Source organism: Stomoxys calcitrans, chromosome 5 (genome assembly GCF_963082655.1).
Source record: "Stomoxys calcitrans chromosome 5, idStoCalc2.1, whole genome shotgun sequence".
In the NCBI taxonomy this organism is placed as follows: domain Eukaryota; kingdom Metazoa; phylum Arthropoda; class Insecta; order Diptera; family Muscidae; genus Stomoxys; species Stomoxys calcitrans.
The window spans coordinates 37,615,730-37,632,334 of NC_081556.1; the positions used below are offsets into that span (position 1 = coordinate 37,615,730).

Consider the following 16,605-nt stretch of genomic DNA (forward strand, 5'->3'; position numbering starts at 1 on the left):
TAGGAAATATTTCATGGAAATTTTTTCTTAAAGGAAAATTTTGTTAAAATTCAAATCAAGAGATGTCATCAAAATTCAGCTTTTATTGAATATTAAATTAAAAATTTTTGTTGAAATTGTATCATTAGGAAATATTTCATTGGATTTTTTTCTTTAAGGAAAATTTGATTAAAATTTAGTATCTTCCTTACTTAATTTCAATTTTGTTTTACATTTTGTTGATTTGTTAATCTCCTCGCCTTATTCCCTTAACTTTACTCCCTCCCCTCCCCTACCCAAACTCCAAAAACTATCGATGCTATTGATAGGTTGACAATAAACATTTAACATTCAAATCATTTTTTCGCAAACGAATGATTTACTGGCCCATTAATAGCCAATAGTAACCATCAACGTTCAGTTGTGTGTCTATGTCTATGTCCATATCTATTTCAGATTCATTCAAAATATTTCAACGGTTGATAAATGTCTCGTATAAAGCCATTAACATACATAATTATGTGCACACACATGTCGATATACTACGTACGCACGGCTGGCTGAGTGGTTGGGTATCACGATAGGAGGTTTTCTTGTTTTTGTTTTAATTTTCTCAAAAATCAAAGCCAAAAAAAAAAAAAAAACGCAACCAACCCATCCAACAAAGACCATGATGACCTTTGGCGACGTAACAGATGCTGCATAGATTCGGGGCGCATCCACAATAAAATCAACGCGAAATGAAAACTGAAAACAAGTCTATGACATCTGCATCTGCTTAACAGGCAGCGGATGTGATACGAAATCCCAAAAACAAAAAAATTTACATTGATTACAAAAAACAGCGAACCACAAAGAGAACGGCATCATAATTGGAAAGATGTTAAACACTAAAAGCGCTATGGACGGACTGACTATAGTTAATATTTAAAAAAATCTTCAAAAAAATTTTATTCCATTTGAGAAAATTTCTATAAAAATCTCCCCTACCACTTAAGTCGAGTTTAGTCGCGCTTTAACCCTGCCCATGGGTAGTCGTCTTATTGGATTAAATTTTGGATTTTTATGATCATTGGTGTTTGTCTATAGTTGTGGTTATTTTTGCTACAATTTGAAATTTTTTATACAAAGAGAAGGTGTGTTGTGCAAGAGTTGAAATTTGAAATATGAATTTTTTGAAAACATTATGACAATCATGAAGTTTATACATTCATGAGAGTTAGTCAAGATGGCATAGATTAAAGGCCAAACGAGAAAATGGAAATTTATCAATTAATTACAAAAAAAAAAGGAACACAAATGGCAAACTCTTTAAATTGGGTTATTAAGTTTGAAGACGGTGTTTTAATGGTTATTGAAAATTTTTAAAAGTGTTTCCTTGTCTTACATATAAAATTCAATTTGTGTTTGTTTGTTCCGTATAGACTCAAAAATGTCTGAACCAATTACCTTGAAATTTTCACAAATTGTGTAAGTTGGTCTAGAAGGACACATAGGCCATATAATTTTTTGATATCGGGAGGGGGGGCGGACCCTCCCCCTTACCCCAAAAGTACTATCCAAAAATAAAAGTGAACCGATCGGGACAATATGGGATTAAAATGAAAGGTATTCAAGAGTAGAGTACGAATTTCATAATAAAAGTTGGGTCCAAGTACTTGGAGGGCCGCCCCAGCCCCAAAACCCCTTAAAATAGGTTTATTTGACGATCATGACAATATGGGACTCAAATGAAAGGTATTCGGGAGTAGATTACGAATATGGTCAAAAATTTGGAATAGGCTTTATAATTTGATAACGGAAGGGGGCGGACCCTCCACCATAACCCCAAAAACACCACCCAAAATCAAAAGTGGACCGATAAAGACAATATGGATATCAATTGAAAGGTATTGAAGAGTAGAATACGAATATGGTATTAAAATTGGATCCAAGTACCCAGAAAGTCGCCCTAACCCCAAAACTCCTTAAAGCAGACAAATTGGACGTCCTTAACAATATGGGGCTCAAATGAAAGGTATTCGGGAGTAGATTACGAATTTGGCATACAAAATCAGATCGAAGTATATATAGGGTCACCCCAACCCCCACAAAAACGACCAAAATGGGCACTTTAGCCAATCACGCATATATGAGACTCGGTTTGTGTAGACTGAAAAACGGCAGAAGCGATTTTCTCGAAATTTTCGCATATTGTGTAGGTTGGTCTGGACGGAAACATAGGCTATATAATTTTTCGGTATCGGTAGGGGGACGTACCCTCCCACTTATGCCAAAAACACAAACCAAAATCAAAAGTGAACCGATCGGGACAATATAGGTATCAAATGAACGGTATTGGAGAGTAGAATACGAATATGGTATTAAAATTTGAGTCTAAGTACCCATCGGGCCGCCCCAACCCCAAAACTCCTATAAACAGATATATTCGAAGTTCATGTCAATATAGGGCTCAAATGAAAGGTATTCGGGAGTAGATTTCGAATATGGCATACAAAATCAGATCGAAGTGCAGAGGGTCACGCTACCACTCAAACCGCCATTAGACCCATTATGACTATATGATACTTGGCTGAACCGATTTGCATAGATTGTGTAGAATGATCTGGAAGGCAAAAATAGGCTACATAATTTTTAGATATCGGGTGGAGGCGGATCCTTCACCTTACCCCAAAAACGCCACCCATATCCGAAAATGGTCCGATGGGCACAACAAGGGTATCAAATGAAAGGTATTGGAGACCAGAAAACGAATATGGTATTAAAATTTGGGTCCAAGTACCCAGCTGGCCTCCCTAACCCCAAAACTCTTCTAAACAGATATATTCGAAGTTCACGTCAATGTGGGACTCAAATGAAAAGTATTAGGCAGTAGATTACAAATATGGCATAAAACATTAGGTCCAAGAAATGGGAGGTCACCCACCTCCAAATACCCCCAAATGGGCATATTAGCCGACCATGGCTATATGGGAATCAAATGAAAGTTATTTGGCAGTAGATTACGAATATGACATTAAAATTTGCGTTCAAGTCTAGGTGACGGTTTTCCTCCTAAAGATACGTGAAATGGGTTATTTGACCCAATATGGGACTCAAATGAGAGGTATTTGTGGTGAGTAGAAAACGAATATCCAATTTTGTGGCCAAGTAGTTTGAGGTAAAACTGTAAAAAACGAACTTAAAACCCACCTTTAGTCTAAAAAGTGATAAATAGAATGTTTCTGTGGAAAAAAAACAGAAGCTTTATTTTAATTTTAGATTTAGGTATCCATCATAGATTTCGATATTGATAACTAATTGGTGAGTTTTTTGGTCCAAACCCACCCTAATGTGCATGACAATTGTAAAACTAGTGCTGGCATATTCGTCACTAACATGGTGGAAAGCTGTAGAAAGTAGGGAAAGGTGCCAAGAAGTTGGAGAAGGGACAAGAACTGGCGTGTAGGTTCATAAGGTTAGGTTAGGTTAGGGTTAAATGGAAGTCTCAGAGACTGACAGACTCACTTAGACCACTGTGATACCCCAGGAACAAGAGAAGGAAGACGTCTTCTAGTTCCTACCGTTGAACCATCCAGACCTCTTTAAAAACCCCAACAACTTGCAAATATTCACATCCGCTAAATCAAAAAAGTGCTCAATGAAATGAGAACCTAAATTGGATCTATTTTGACAAGCAGAGCGGGACAGACGCACAACCGATGTTCTATATTCTATAGGGTAGTTTTAGTACCCATTCCTCTGGCAAATGGTAGTTTTAGTACCGTTTCCTCTGGAAAAGGGTAGTTTTAGTACCCTTACACTTTGGGAAAGGTGTAGTTTTAGTACCCTTACCCTTGGGAGAGGATAGTTTAAGTACCCTAACCCTTGGGAAAGGGCAGTTTAAGATCCCTTTCCGCTGGGAAAGTGTAGTTTTAGTATCCTTACTTCTGGGAAAAGGTAGTTTTATTTCCTCGGGCTAAGGGTAATCTTAGTACATTTTCCTCTGGGAAAGGATAATTTTCGTATCCTTTCCTCTATGAAAGATTAAATTTAGTACCCTTTCCTCTGAAAAAGGGTAGTTTTAGCACACTTTCTTTTGGGAAAGGGTAGTTTTGGTACTCTGTCCTCTGGGAAAGGGTAGTTTCGATACCCTTTCCTCTGGGTAAGGGTAGTTTTAGTACCCTTTTCTAGGGGAAAGTGTAGTTTTAGTACCTTTACCTCTTGGAAATGGTAGTTTTTGTTTTATTACCCCTTCCTCAGGGAAAGGGTAGTTTTTGTACGTTTTTTCTCTAGTTTTAGATAGTTTTAGTACCTTTACCTCTGAGAAAGGGTAGTTTTAGTACCCCGTCCTCTGGGAAAGGGTAGCTTTGGTTACCTGTCCTATGATAAAGGGTAGTTTTAATACCCCTTCTTTTGGGTAAGGGTAGTTGTAATACCCTTTTCTATGGGAAAGGGTAGTTTTTGTACCCTTTTCTCTGGGAAACGGTAGTTTTTGTACCCTTTTCTCTGGGAAACGGTAGTTTAAGTACCCTCTCCTCTAGGTGAGGGTAGTTTTAGTACCTTTACCTCTAGGAAATGGTAGTTTTAGAAAACTTACCTCTGGTAAAGGGTAGTTTTAGTAACCTTTCCTCGGGAAAAGGGCAGTTGTGGTACCATATCCTCTGGGAAAGGGTAGTGTTAGTACACTCTCCTCTGGATAAGGGTTGTCTTAGTACGTTTTCCTATGAGAAAGAGTAGTTTTAGAACCATTTCCTATGATAAAAGGTAGTTTTAGTACCCTTTTTTCTGGGAAAGACTAGTTTCAGTACTCTTTCTGCTGGGAAAGAAAAGTTTTAGTTCCCTTTCCTCTAGGAAAGGGTAGTTTGCTACCCGTTCCTTTTGCGAAAGGGTAGCTTTTGTACCCTTTCCTCTGCCAAAGGGCATTTTTAGCACCCTTTCCTCTGGGAAGGGGTAGTTTTGGTACCCTGTCCTCTGGGAAAGGGTAGTTTTAGTACTCTTTCCTCTGCGAAAGAGTAGTTTTGGAACCCTATCCTCTGGGAAAGGGTAGTTTCCTCTGGAAAGGAGCAGTTACCTCTGGAAAGGGGTAGTTTCCTCTGGAAAGGGGTAGTTTCCTCTGGAATGTGTAGTATTCGCCGGGAAACGGTAATTTTTTGAAAGTGTAGTTTTAGTACTATTTCCTCTGGGAAAGGTTAGTCTTAGAACCATTTCCTATGGGTAACGGTAGTCTCCCCTGGGAAATGGTAGTTTCCCCTGGGAAAGGGTAGTTTCCTCTGGGAAGAGGTACTTTCCTCTGGCAATGGTTCTTTCCTCTGGGAAAGGGTAGTTTCTTCTGGGAAGGGAAAGTTTCCTCTCGGAAACGGTAGTTTTAGCATGTTTTCCTCTTGGAAAGAGTAGTTTTATTACCCCTTCCTCTGGGAAATGGTAGTTTAAATACCCTTTCCCCTAGGAAAGGGCAGTTTTAATACCCGTTTCTCTGGAAAAGGGTAGTTTTAGTACCCTTTCCTCTGGGAAAGGGTAGCTTAATTACCTTTCTTTCGGAAGAGCGTGGCATAAGTACCCTTTCCTCAGTTACAGGGTATCTTTTTTACCCTTTCCTCTGGGAAAGTGTAGCTTAATTACTTCTCTTCTTGGAAAGGGTGGAATTAGTATCCTTTCTTCTGGGAATCGGACAAGCTCTCAGAAAAACGAGAACCTAAAGGGGAACTCTTTCTGACTGGCAGAGCAGGACAGACACACACAGCAGATGTTCTGTTGTCTCTTCTTCCTCGACGTCCTCACAGCTTCTGCAAAAATCGTTACTTCAAACCTTCACTCTATCAGCATATTGCCTGCCGTCTTTCTTTTGTTCTGCAGATACTATGTTGAGATTTCAATCATTAGTTTGCCGTTTTACTGTTCAGCAAACGTCTTGCCAGCGAATCGCCTTCGGTTTTAGATAGTTCTGCTGGTAAGCCTAACCACATTCTCTGATTAGGCATTATTCATTCTATACCTCTATCATCAGGTATAAGTTCTGTGGTATCCTCATCGCCGCCACAATCGGATACCAGCAGCTGGGAAAAAAAAACTTCTTTCCATAAACTAAGCTCACTACTCGTATCTGTATCTGTTAACAGATGTACGAGATCTCGATTTGCTCACACACAATTCTTTCCAGTTTCCTCTTCTTTCTGGGGAATAGACGTAGAAGACCCTATGATTAAAAATGTAACGTAGCTTAAGCCACACTTACATACTACTAAGTATACTACAGTTTCAATGTTCTCTACTCCGATCGATCCTACATCTAACTCGCTGGAAGGAAGCCTTCCTTCCGTTAATGGCAATCACTAAAAAGAAGAAAAACGTTTACTTATTATTAGTATAATTAGTTCGATTAATAAACACGTGTTGGTGATAACCAATTAACAATTTCCAATTATGGCTAAAACGTCACCTACTAAGGAAGATTAACATAATATTCAATGAAATGTGGTCCAATGGATATAAAACAGGAAATTTGCATAAAAACGTTTCAAAATAAAATATTGATTAACATTATGCTACCAAAGAATAAATAATGTGATGAAAATAAGTTAGTTAACTGGCATAACTGCATTTAAGACTTTCGAATATTCATAATGTGGGTAGCGTACACCTTAGCCAAAGCTATTATCATTCACAAATTGTTGAAATATTTGATAGGAAAAATTCCACAACGGATTTCCCTTAAATATGCAAAAAAAAAAAAAAAACACGATATCAAAACAACTTTAGGAATTTTAAGCCTGACTCGAACTCAATGAAGTATTAGTACCCTTTTCTCTGGGAAGGGGTAGTTTTAGTACCCATTCCTCAGGGAATCAGTAGTTTTAGTACCTTCTCCTCTGGGAAAGGGTAGTTTTGGTATACTTTCCTCTGGGAAAGGGTAGTTTTGGTATCCATTTTTCAGGGAAAGGGTAGTTTTAGTACCCTTTCTTCTGGAAAAGGGTAGTTTCAGTACCCTTTCCTCTGGGAAAAGTAAGGCTTAGTACCATTTCCACTGGGAAAGGCTAGTTTTAATACCCTTTTCTCTAGAAAGGGTACTTTGGTATACTTTACTATGGGAAAAGGTAGTTTTGGTATCCATTTTTCAGGGAAAGGGTAGTTTTGGTATCCATTTTTAGGGAAAGGGTAGTTTTAGTACCCTTTCCTCTGGGAAAAGGAAGGCTTACTACCATTTCCACTGGGAAAGGCTAGTTTTAGTAGCCTTTCCTCTGGGCAAGGGGTTTTAGTAGGGTTTTAGTAGTGTTTCTTCTATGAAAGGGCAGATTTAATACCCTTTCTTCTTCGAAAGGGTAGTATTGGTATACATTTTCTGGAAAAGGGTAGTTTCAGTCCCCTTTCCTGTGGGAAAGGATAAGTTTAGTACCCTTTTCTCTGGGAAGGGAAGGTTTAGTACTATTGGGTTGCCCAAAAAGTAATTGCGGATTTTTTAAAATAAAGTAAATGCATTTTTAATAAAACTTAGAATGAACTTTAATCAAATATACTTTTTTTTACACTTTTTTTCTAAAGCAAACTAAAAGTCACAGCTGATAACTGGCAGAAGAAAAATGCAATTACAGAGTTACAAGCTGTGAAAAAATTTGTCAACGCCGACTTTATGAAAAATCCGCAATTACTTTTTGGGCAACCCAATATTTCCTCTGAGAAAAGGTAGGCTTAGAACCATGTCCTCTAGGAAAGCGTAGTTTTAGTATCCTTATCTCAAGTAAAGGGAAGTTTTGGTACCCTATCCTCTGGGAATGGGTAGTTTAAGTACTCTATCCTCTGGAAAAAGGTAGTTTTCAATACTTTTGAAGGCATTCATGACGTCCATCCTAATCAGCAGCATGATAGGTCTACTATGGTAGTTTGGTCATTAGCCTGCTTTCAGCGCATCGACTTTGTCCGTTAGGGCCACTTTTATCGATTTCCATGGCAGAAGATCTTAGAAAGCCGGTCTTCGTACCGAAAGCTGCTTTTTCCTGCAAATTTGTTCAGAACATTCTATTGAGGAACCAGGGCAAACTTCTCAAATATTAATGAGTGCAAGTTTTAAGATCGGTGATAAGGGGCCTCTTCTTAATAGGCGAGTCCAAACAGCGTGCCGCAATGCTACACCTCTTCTGGGAGAAGTTTTTACATGGCATGGTACCTTACAAATGTCACCATCATTAGGAAGGGATAATCACCGCTGAAATTGTTTTTTGTTGTTTTTGTGTAGGGAGACCCCTTCCTAACCTGCAAAAATTTCCTCCATTTCTCGCTTCCATATAGGAGGATAATTTTGAAGTCTACCATTATGAGCTTTGGAGGCCACCGTAGCGCAGAGGTTAGCATGTCCGCCTATGACGCTGAACGCCTGGGTTCGAATCCTGGCAAGACCATCAGAAAAAATTTTCAGCTGTGGTTTTCGCCTCCTAATGCTGGCAACATTTGTGAGGTACTTTGCCATGTAAAACTTCTCAGCTATAAAAAGGAGGCCCCTTATCATTAAGCTTAAACTTGAATCGGACTGCACTCATTGATATGTGAGAAGTTTGCCCCTGTTCCTTAGTGGAATGCTCATGGGCAAAATTTGCATTTACCATTATGAACTTGCGCCTATGTGGTAGCAGTCTTTTGATGTTTGTCAATAATCTCCCGATTGAATATTTATCTTTTCGGACTTTATTGCCGCGTAGTGTTTCGAGACATACCAAGTCGAAATGTATTTGCTGATATCTCCTTCCCAAGTATCCTATCATAGCTGATGTTTCATAGTTCCGGTTAAATGTGGAACCTTGAGGAACCCGGAGGTTCCCATACCCACGGTGTGTGTATAGAAGAGTTTGCACTCTCTCTCCAACAGCTTGTCATGGTCCTCATAAGACACTACGGCACTTCGAAGTTCATCTTCGTTGCCTGTATAAAGTCTTTTGAGGTTATAGAAAGCGTTCTTGAAGTTTAACGTTGCAAACAGGATGATATTGGTTTGCCCAAAAAGTAATTGCGGATTTTTTAAAATAAAGTAAATGCATTTTTAATAAAACTTAGAATGAACTTTAATCAAATATACTTTTTTTTACACTTTTTTTCTAAAGCAAGCTAAAAGTAACAGCTGATAACTGACAGAAGAAGGAATGCAATTACAGAGTCACAAGCTGTGAAAAAATTTGTCAACGCCGACTATATGAAAAATCCGCAATCACTTTACAGGCAACCCTATATCTGCTGTTATGTATAGCCGTTGGTTGACTACACTACATCAACTATGTCCTTTAGGCGCCATTTTTTCACTTCCACGGGCCGATATGCCTTCTGCCGCTTTGTGAGTATTCCTCCTCCGCCTATTGCTTCCTCGATTTTACTATTACTATTAAATTTCCCATGAATATTCCATTAAGGAATAAGGGATACTTCTCTCATGTCAATTAGTGTAGTCCGATTAAAGTTTAAGCCCAATATTAAGGCGCCTCCTTATTTAAGCTGAGTCCGCACGGTGTGCTGCATAGCGACATCACTTGCTAAAGAAGTTTTAACATGGCAAGATACCTCAAAAATATAGCCAGCATTAGTAAAGGGATAACAGCCACTGAAAAATATTTTTTTGTTTAGTGGTCAGTATGACGATGGCGATTCTGGACTAGCTTTCCTCTTGCTGATCAAAATTTACCTTTGATGTTTCCATATATGTGGGTATATTGCTTCAGATAGACGTTCAAAAGCTTTTTTAAAACCCACCGCCATAAAATGGGGGTTTACTAATCTAGTCATACCGTTTGAAACACCTCGAAATATTGATCTAGGACCCCATAAGGTACATATATTCTCGATCGTCTCGACATCCTGACTCTATCCAGCCATATCCGTCCGTTCGTCTGTCGAAATCATGATAACGGTCGAACATGTAAAGCTAGCCTTTTGAAATTTTGCACAGATATTTAATATTGATGTAGGTCGTTGGGGATTGCAAATGGGCCATAACGGTTCAGATTTGGATATAGCTCCCATATAAACCGATCTGCCGTTCTGATTCCTTGAGCCCCTGGAAGACGCAATTTTTATCCGATGTGGCTAAAATTTTGCATATGGTGTTCTCTAATGGCTTCCAATAACTGTGCCAAGTACGGTCCAAATCGGTCTATTATCTGATACTGCTCCCCTATAAACCAATTCCCCAATTTGACTTCTTGAGCCCATGAAAGTTTATAAGCTTTGGGATCGGGCGCCAAGTCGATATGGGCTGTATAACATTGAATTTTCTAAAAAAAAGTGTTTTTATACCCACCACCGAAGAATGGGGGTATATTAAGTTCGAATATGGGCTATATCGGACTATATCTTGATATAGCCCCCATATAGACCGATCCGCCGATTTAGGGTCTTAGGCCAACAAAAACCACATTTGTTATCCGATTTTGCTGAAATTTGGGAGAGTCAGTAATGTTTGGTCACCCGACATCCTTCTTCAATTTGGCCCAGATCGGTCCAGATTTGGATATAGCTACCATATAGACCGATCTCTCGATTAAGGGTCTTGGGCCCATAAAAGGCGCATTTATTGACCGATTTCGCCGAAATTTTGGAACAGTGATTTAAGTTAGGCCCTGAAACATTCTTCTTTAATTTGTCTCAGATCGGTCCAGATTCGGATATAGCTGCCATATAGACCGATCTCTCGATTTAGGGTCTTGGACCCATAAAAGGCGCATTTATTGTCCGATTTTGCCGAAATTTGGGACAGTGGGTTGTGTTAGGCCCCTCGACAATCCTCTTCTATATGGCTCAGATCGGTTCAGATTTGGATATAGCTGCCATATAGAACGATCTCTCGGTTAAGGGTCTTGGGCCCATAAAAGGAGCATTTATTGTCCGATTTCGCCGAAATTTGGGACAGCGAGTTGTATTAAGCCACTCGAAATCCGTGTCCTATATGGTCCAGATCGGTCTATAGCTGCCATATAGACTGATCTCTCGATTAAGGGTCTTGGGCCCATAAAAGGCGCATTTATTGTTCGATTTTGCCGAAATTTGGAACAGTAATTTAAGTTAGGCCCTGAAACATTCTACTTTAATTTGTCCCAGATCGGTCCAGATTTGGATATAGCTGCCATATAGACCGATCTCTCGATTTAGGGTCTTGGGCCCATAAAAGGCGCATTTATTGTTCGATTTTGCCGAAATTTGGAAAAGTAATTTAAGTTAGGCCCTGAAACATTCTACTTTTATTTGCCCCAGATCGGTCCCGATTTGGATATAGCTGCCATATAGACCGATCTCTCGATTTAGGGTCTTGGGCCCATAAAAGGCGCATTTATTTTTCCGATTTCGCCGAAATTTTGGAACAGTGAGTTGTGTTAGGCTCTTCGACAACCCTTTCTATATGGCCCAGATCGGTTCAGATTTGGATATAGCTGCCATATAGACCGATCTCTCGTTTTAAAGTCTTGGTTCCATAGAAGACATATTTATAATCCGATTTCGCCGAAATTTGACACAGTGACTTATGTTTGACTTTCCGACATCCGTGTCGTATATAATTCAGATCGATCTATATTTAGATATGGCTACCAAAAAGAACAATATTTGATCTACAAAACTATACAATGACTTGTTATGAGACTACTCAATATCCTTGTCGAATCGGACCATATTTCAATAAAGCTGCTATGGGGGCATAAAATATGCATTTTTCACCGGATTGTGATGAAAGTGGCATATATATACCTGAGGTGATGGGTATCCAAAGTTCGGCCCGGCCGAACTTAACGCCTTTTTACTTGCGTTTTATTGCTGTTAGCAAAAATCTTCTCAGTGTAAGCCATCATATGGTAAGAGCATAATTTATTCAGAGCCATAAGAGAAATTGTTATGCTGATTGGTGTCATTGAAAATGACATAAACCACATGCTAATTGGTTTAACATAAATTTTTTAAGTAGACCTCATTATATTGCCTACAAATTTCAACCAAATGCCACAAAAAAAAACTAATTAATCCCAAGAGAAGACATTCGAATGTTTTACAACATAAGTGTCACAACACAATAACCGGATATACTAGTCGAAAGGGGTAGGGGATGATTAACAAAAGCCATTCAAAATGTTACAACGTTTAACTAATGATTATGATTGAACGTTATTGGAGCATTGCGAAGAGACCTATACAGATTTTTAACACCTTTTTTGTATGGTATGTTCTTCCATAGATTGAGCCACTTCAACAAAATGTTAACAACGCCCTTTAAAGCTTTGAGTGTATCATGCGTGCTAATTGTGCTAATAGCCTGCCCCTTGTCTATGGCCCAGTCACAAATTTTCCCCAAGCTCAGTAATGTCAAAGACTTTGATGACTTCTTGAGGCAGACTGGCAAAGTCTACATTGATCCCAAGGAACGTCAATTGCGTGAATCTCTGTTCATAGCCAAAAAAGCCTATGTGGACTTGGGCAATAAAAATGCGGCAGATAATAAAGCCTCCTTTACCATGAACCTAAATACCTTGGCAGATTTGACCCATGATGAGGTTAGCAAGTTGTATGGATCCAAAATTAGCTTTTCTGGAGAGTAAGTCCTACAAAATATACTAAAAAAATAAATAAACACAATTAACCACATTTTTCGATTTTCCTCTAGAAACCTAACCTCCACTCATGTAAACTTTGTTACCTCGAAATCGAAAAATCTGAATTTACCCGAACATTTCGATTGGCGTGAATTGGGTGGTGTTACGCCTCCCGATTTCCAAGGTTTCCAATGTGGTGCCTGTTGGTCCTTTGCCACCGTGGGTGCCCTGGAGGGCCATCTATTTCGCCGCACCGGACTCTTGGTGCCCCTGTCAGCTCAAAATCTGGTAGATTGTGCCGAGGATTATGGCACCACCGGTTGTGATGGTGGTTTTCAGGAGTATGCCTTCGAGTATATACGCGACCATGGCATTTCGGTGGCCAATCGTTATCCTTATATCCAATCCGAAAATCCTGAGTGCGGACGTAATGAAACCACAGATAAAGGTGTCTACATACGTGATTATGCCCGCATCAAGCCTGGCGATGAGGAGAAAATGCGTGAAGTTATAGCCACCCTGGGTCCGGTGGCCTGTTCCATTAATGCCGATACTTCCTCGTTTGAGCAGTATATTGGTGGCATTTATGATGATGATGCCTGCAATGAGGGTGAAGTCAATCACTCAGTGCTGGTTGTGGGCTATGGTAGCAAATATGGCCGTGACTATTGGATTGTGAAGAATTCCTATTCTGCCAATTGGGGAGAGAATGGTTTCTTCAAGTTGCCACGTTATAAAAATAGTTGTGGCATTGCCACTGAATGCAGTTTCCCCATTCTATAGGAGATTTTTGTTGTTGTTTTATTTTTGTAATAAGAAATTTAGTTTTAGTTAGAAAATTTGTGATGTGATGATTTTTAAATTTATTGAATTATATTTTTTTACTTTAAATAAAAGTGAGGCTAAAAAGTCTAATAAAGCCGAACGGCCTTATTCGCAAAACCTAATGAAGCCTTAAAATAGGTTTATTTGATAGTTCTATAAAAAAAATCTGTCAAATAAGCCTATTTCAAATCTGCATTAGGTTTTATGAATACCGGCGAAAGTCTTTTACTTATTTTCATATACAGCACACGTAGGCTAAAAGTCATGACATTTGAAAATGTCGTCTCTATAACCTATGAGACAGCTTCCGTCTGGCATCTCTGTTTAGTGGGATCATCATAAATGACATTTCAGGTAACCGGTTCGATGTGATCTAATATTCAGTTGCTTCTTCTTGAGAGTATCAGTTCAGTAGCCAGTTATGACGGAAACTGAGGCAAAACTGTACTTTATGGGGCGCTCTTCCAATTTCGCTGAAATTTGTTATGCAGACGTGATTTGAACCCAGGAACTCGAATCTGATGTCCGTTTTTGGGGCAAAGGACCCTGGACCCTCCAGGGGGCCGGAAGTGCTCTAACCTGGGCAATATAGGTATCAAAGGCAAGGTATAAGCGAGAACAATCAAAACAATCAAAATGTCAAAAAATTGGACCCGGGAAGGACCCACGGCATCTTGAGAATTTTGAACCCTGTTAACATAAGCAATATGGGTATCAAATAAAAGGTATAAGAGAGTAGATTACGAACATGCTGCGCAATTTTTTGAAAAATTGCTAACCATTTTTTATATCCTCCATCGAAGGGTGGGGTATATTCTTTTTGTCATTCCGTTTGCAACACATCGAAATATCCATTTCCGACTCTATAAAGTATATATATTATTGATCAGCGTAAAAATCTAATACGATCTAGCCATTTCCGTCGGTCTGTTTGTCCGTCTGTTCATCCGTTCGTCCGTCTGTTGAAATCACACTACAGTCTTTAAAAATAGAGATATTGAGCTGAAACTTTTGCACAGATTTCTTTTTTGTCCACAAGCAGGTTAAGTTCGAAGATCGGCTATATCGGACTACATCTTGATATAGCCCCCATTAAGACCGATCCGCCGATTTAGAGTCTTAGGCTCATAAAAGCCACATTTATTATCCGATTTTTCTAAAATTTTGGACAGTGAGTTGTGTTAGGCCCTTCGACATCCTCGTTCAATTTGGCCCAGATCGGTTCAGATTTGGATATAGCTGCCATATTGACCGATCTCTCGATTTAAGGTTTTGGGCACATAAAAAACGCATTTATTGTCCGATGTCGCCGAAACTTGGGACAGTGAGTTAAGTTAAGCCCCTCGGCATACTTCTGCAATATAGCACAGATTGGTCCATATTTGGATATAGCTGCCATATAGACCGATCTCTTGATTTATGGTGGTTTTGGACCCATAAAAGGCGCATTTATTGTCGGATGTCGCCTAAATCGAGACATATTTCGATATAGCTGCTATAAGTCAGCTATATCGGAATTTGACGAAAAGTGGTTTACATATATACCCGAGGTGGTGGGTATCCAAAGTTCCGCCCAGCCGAACTTAAAGCCTTTTTACTTGTTAGGCTGACATGCTGACAGCCTATGATGCTGAACGCCTGGGTTCGAATCCTGGCGAGAACATCAAAAAATTTTTTCAGCGATGTTGGCGACATTTTTGAGATACTTTGCCATGTAAAAACTTCTTCCCAAAGAGGTGTCGCTCTGTGGTATGCCGTTCGGGCATGGCTTTAAAGAGGAGGTCCCTTATCATTGAGCTTAAAATTGAATCGGAGAGAAGTTAATGGAATGTTGGAATGGATAGAGCTGTCAGTTTGCAGATTGCAACACAAGGATTGTCCAATTCGGTTATATAAAAGGCAACCCTCGTATTACGAGTTATAGAATATTCTTGCGAAGCGAAATAACAAAACATCGTCTCCACTCAACAGTTCAAACCTTACGAAAAACCCTTAAAAAAACAATGACTTTTTTTTGATTTAATGATTTTTTCAAATGTGTTTTTTTGTTGTTATTGTTATCTTTTATTTATTTTCAAATAATTAATCAACCAAACATATGTAGTATGTATTTTCTTATGCTTTTTTATACGCTATTATGTATTACTCTCATTTTTTTCGTTTGTAAATTTAAAGTTATACTTGTTGTCTTGTTCTTTGCTTTTTGTATTTATTCTTTCAATTCTTTGTTTTTTTTTTTAAATTTTTATAATATTATTTTATTATAGTGTATTATTTATTTCTTCCTTTTTTATGAATAACATTACATTTCATTTATTACTTTTGTATTTTATTATTGTTTTTAGGTATTTCATATAGTTTTCATTTTGTTTTTCTTATAATTTTTTTCTCTCTAAAAAAAAAACGCGCACATTTACTACTTAAATAGACAATTATATAAATATATATATGTTAATATGGGCTTTGTGTGTGTGTGTGTGTTTGTCTGGGGTGTTTTTATATAGACTTCAATATTTCTTCTCTTTGTATGTATAAGTGTTATGTTCTTGTATTGAAGTATTTTTGTTGATAACATGTATGAAGTTTGTTATGTAGGCCTTAATGTAACAGAGATTTTTCACACTGTTTAGGATTTGTAGCTTTAGTTTTAGCATAGGGTTAACATGATTTTTTCTCTTTTGTGATATCTGGGGAATGCCAATTTTTGGCTAAACGATATAATTATGTTCTTTGAATTTCATTCTATTTTTTGGCATTTTTTGTTCAAATGGTAGATCAAGGGCTGAGTTTTGTTCTTCATACTTGTTCTTTTTTTTGATGTATTTACTGTATTTGATTTCTTACATTTCCTTATTGGTGATATATGTATGGATTGTAGATAGGTATTTTTTTGTCTGGCATGGATGGAGTGAGAGTTTTGAGAATTTTGTTTTTAATGGGTGTGTTTGTTTAATGAGTGTACAATTCTCTTTTGAAATTTATTTATAAAATCTTTGAGTAATACTACTATGGGTTTTTCTCTTGTTCCTTGTTTTGTTTTTGTTTTTATTAAATTCCTATATGTGTTCATAAAGCCTTGTTCAAATGCTGGTTATATAAATTAATATATATATATATATTTATGTATTTTTTAGTGTAAATTAAATTTTAATATTCAACTATTGAGCTATATTGATAATTTAAATATAAAAAAAAACTTAACAATAATCTAAAACTTTATTAAATAACATAATTAAACTAGAAAAGCTAACAAATTTCTTTTCGTACATAA

At 38.0% G+C, this 16,605-nt stretch overlaps 1 protein-coding gene across 1 annotated transcript; it reads left to right on the plus strand.

The window, feature by feature from the left end:
- The first annotated feature begins 1,047 nt into the window (after nt 1-1,047).
- Nucleotides 1,048-13,304, plus strand: LOC106082151 (procathepsin L). Its single transcript, XM_013244498.2, has 3 exons — nt 1,048-1,115; nt 12,155-12,511; nt 12,581-13,304. Exons 2-3 carry the CDS (start codon nt 12,174-12,176, stop codon nt 13,290-13,292), a joined length of 1,050 nt encoding a protein of 349 aa, XP_013099952.1. The 5' UTR covers nt 1,048-1,115; nt 12,155-12,173; the 3' UTR covers nt 13,293-13,304.
- Nucleotides 13,305-16,605: the final 3,301 nt, after the last annotated feature.

Coding starts and splice junctions, on each gene's coding strand:
- LOC106082151 (XM_013244498.2), top strand. CDS start 12,174: ATGTTAACAACGCCCTTTAAAGCTTTGAGTGTATCATGCGTGCTAATT. Junction 12,512..12,580: donor AAAATTAGCTTTTCTGGAGA/GTAAGTCCTACA, acceptor ATTTTCCTCTAG/AAACCTAACCTCCACTCATG.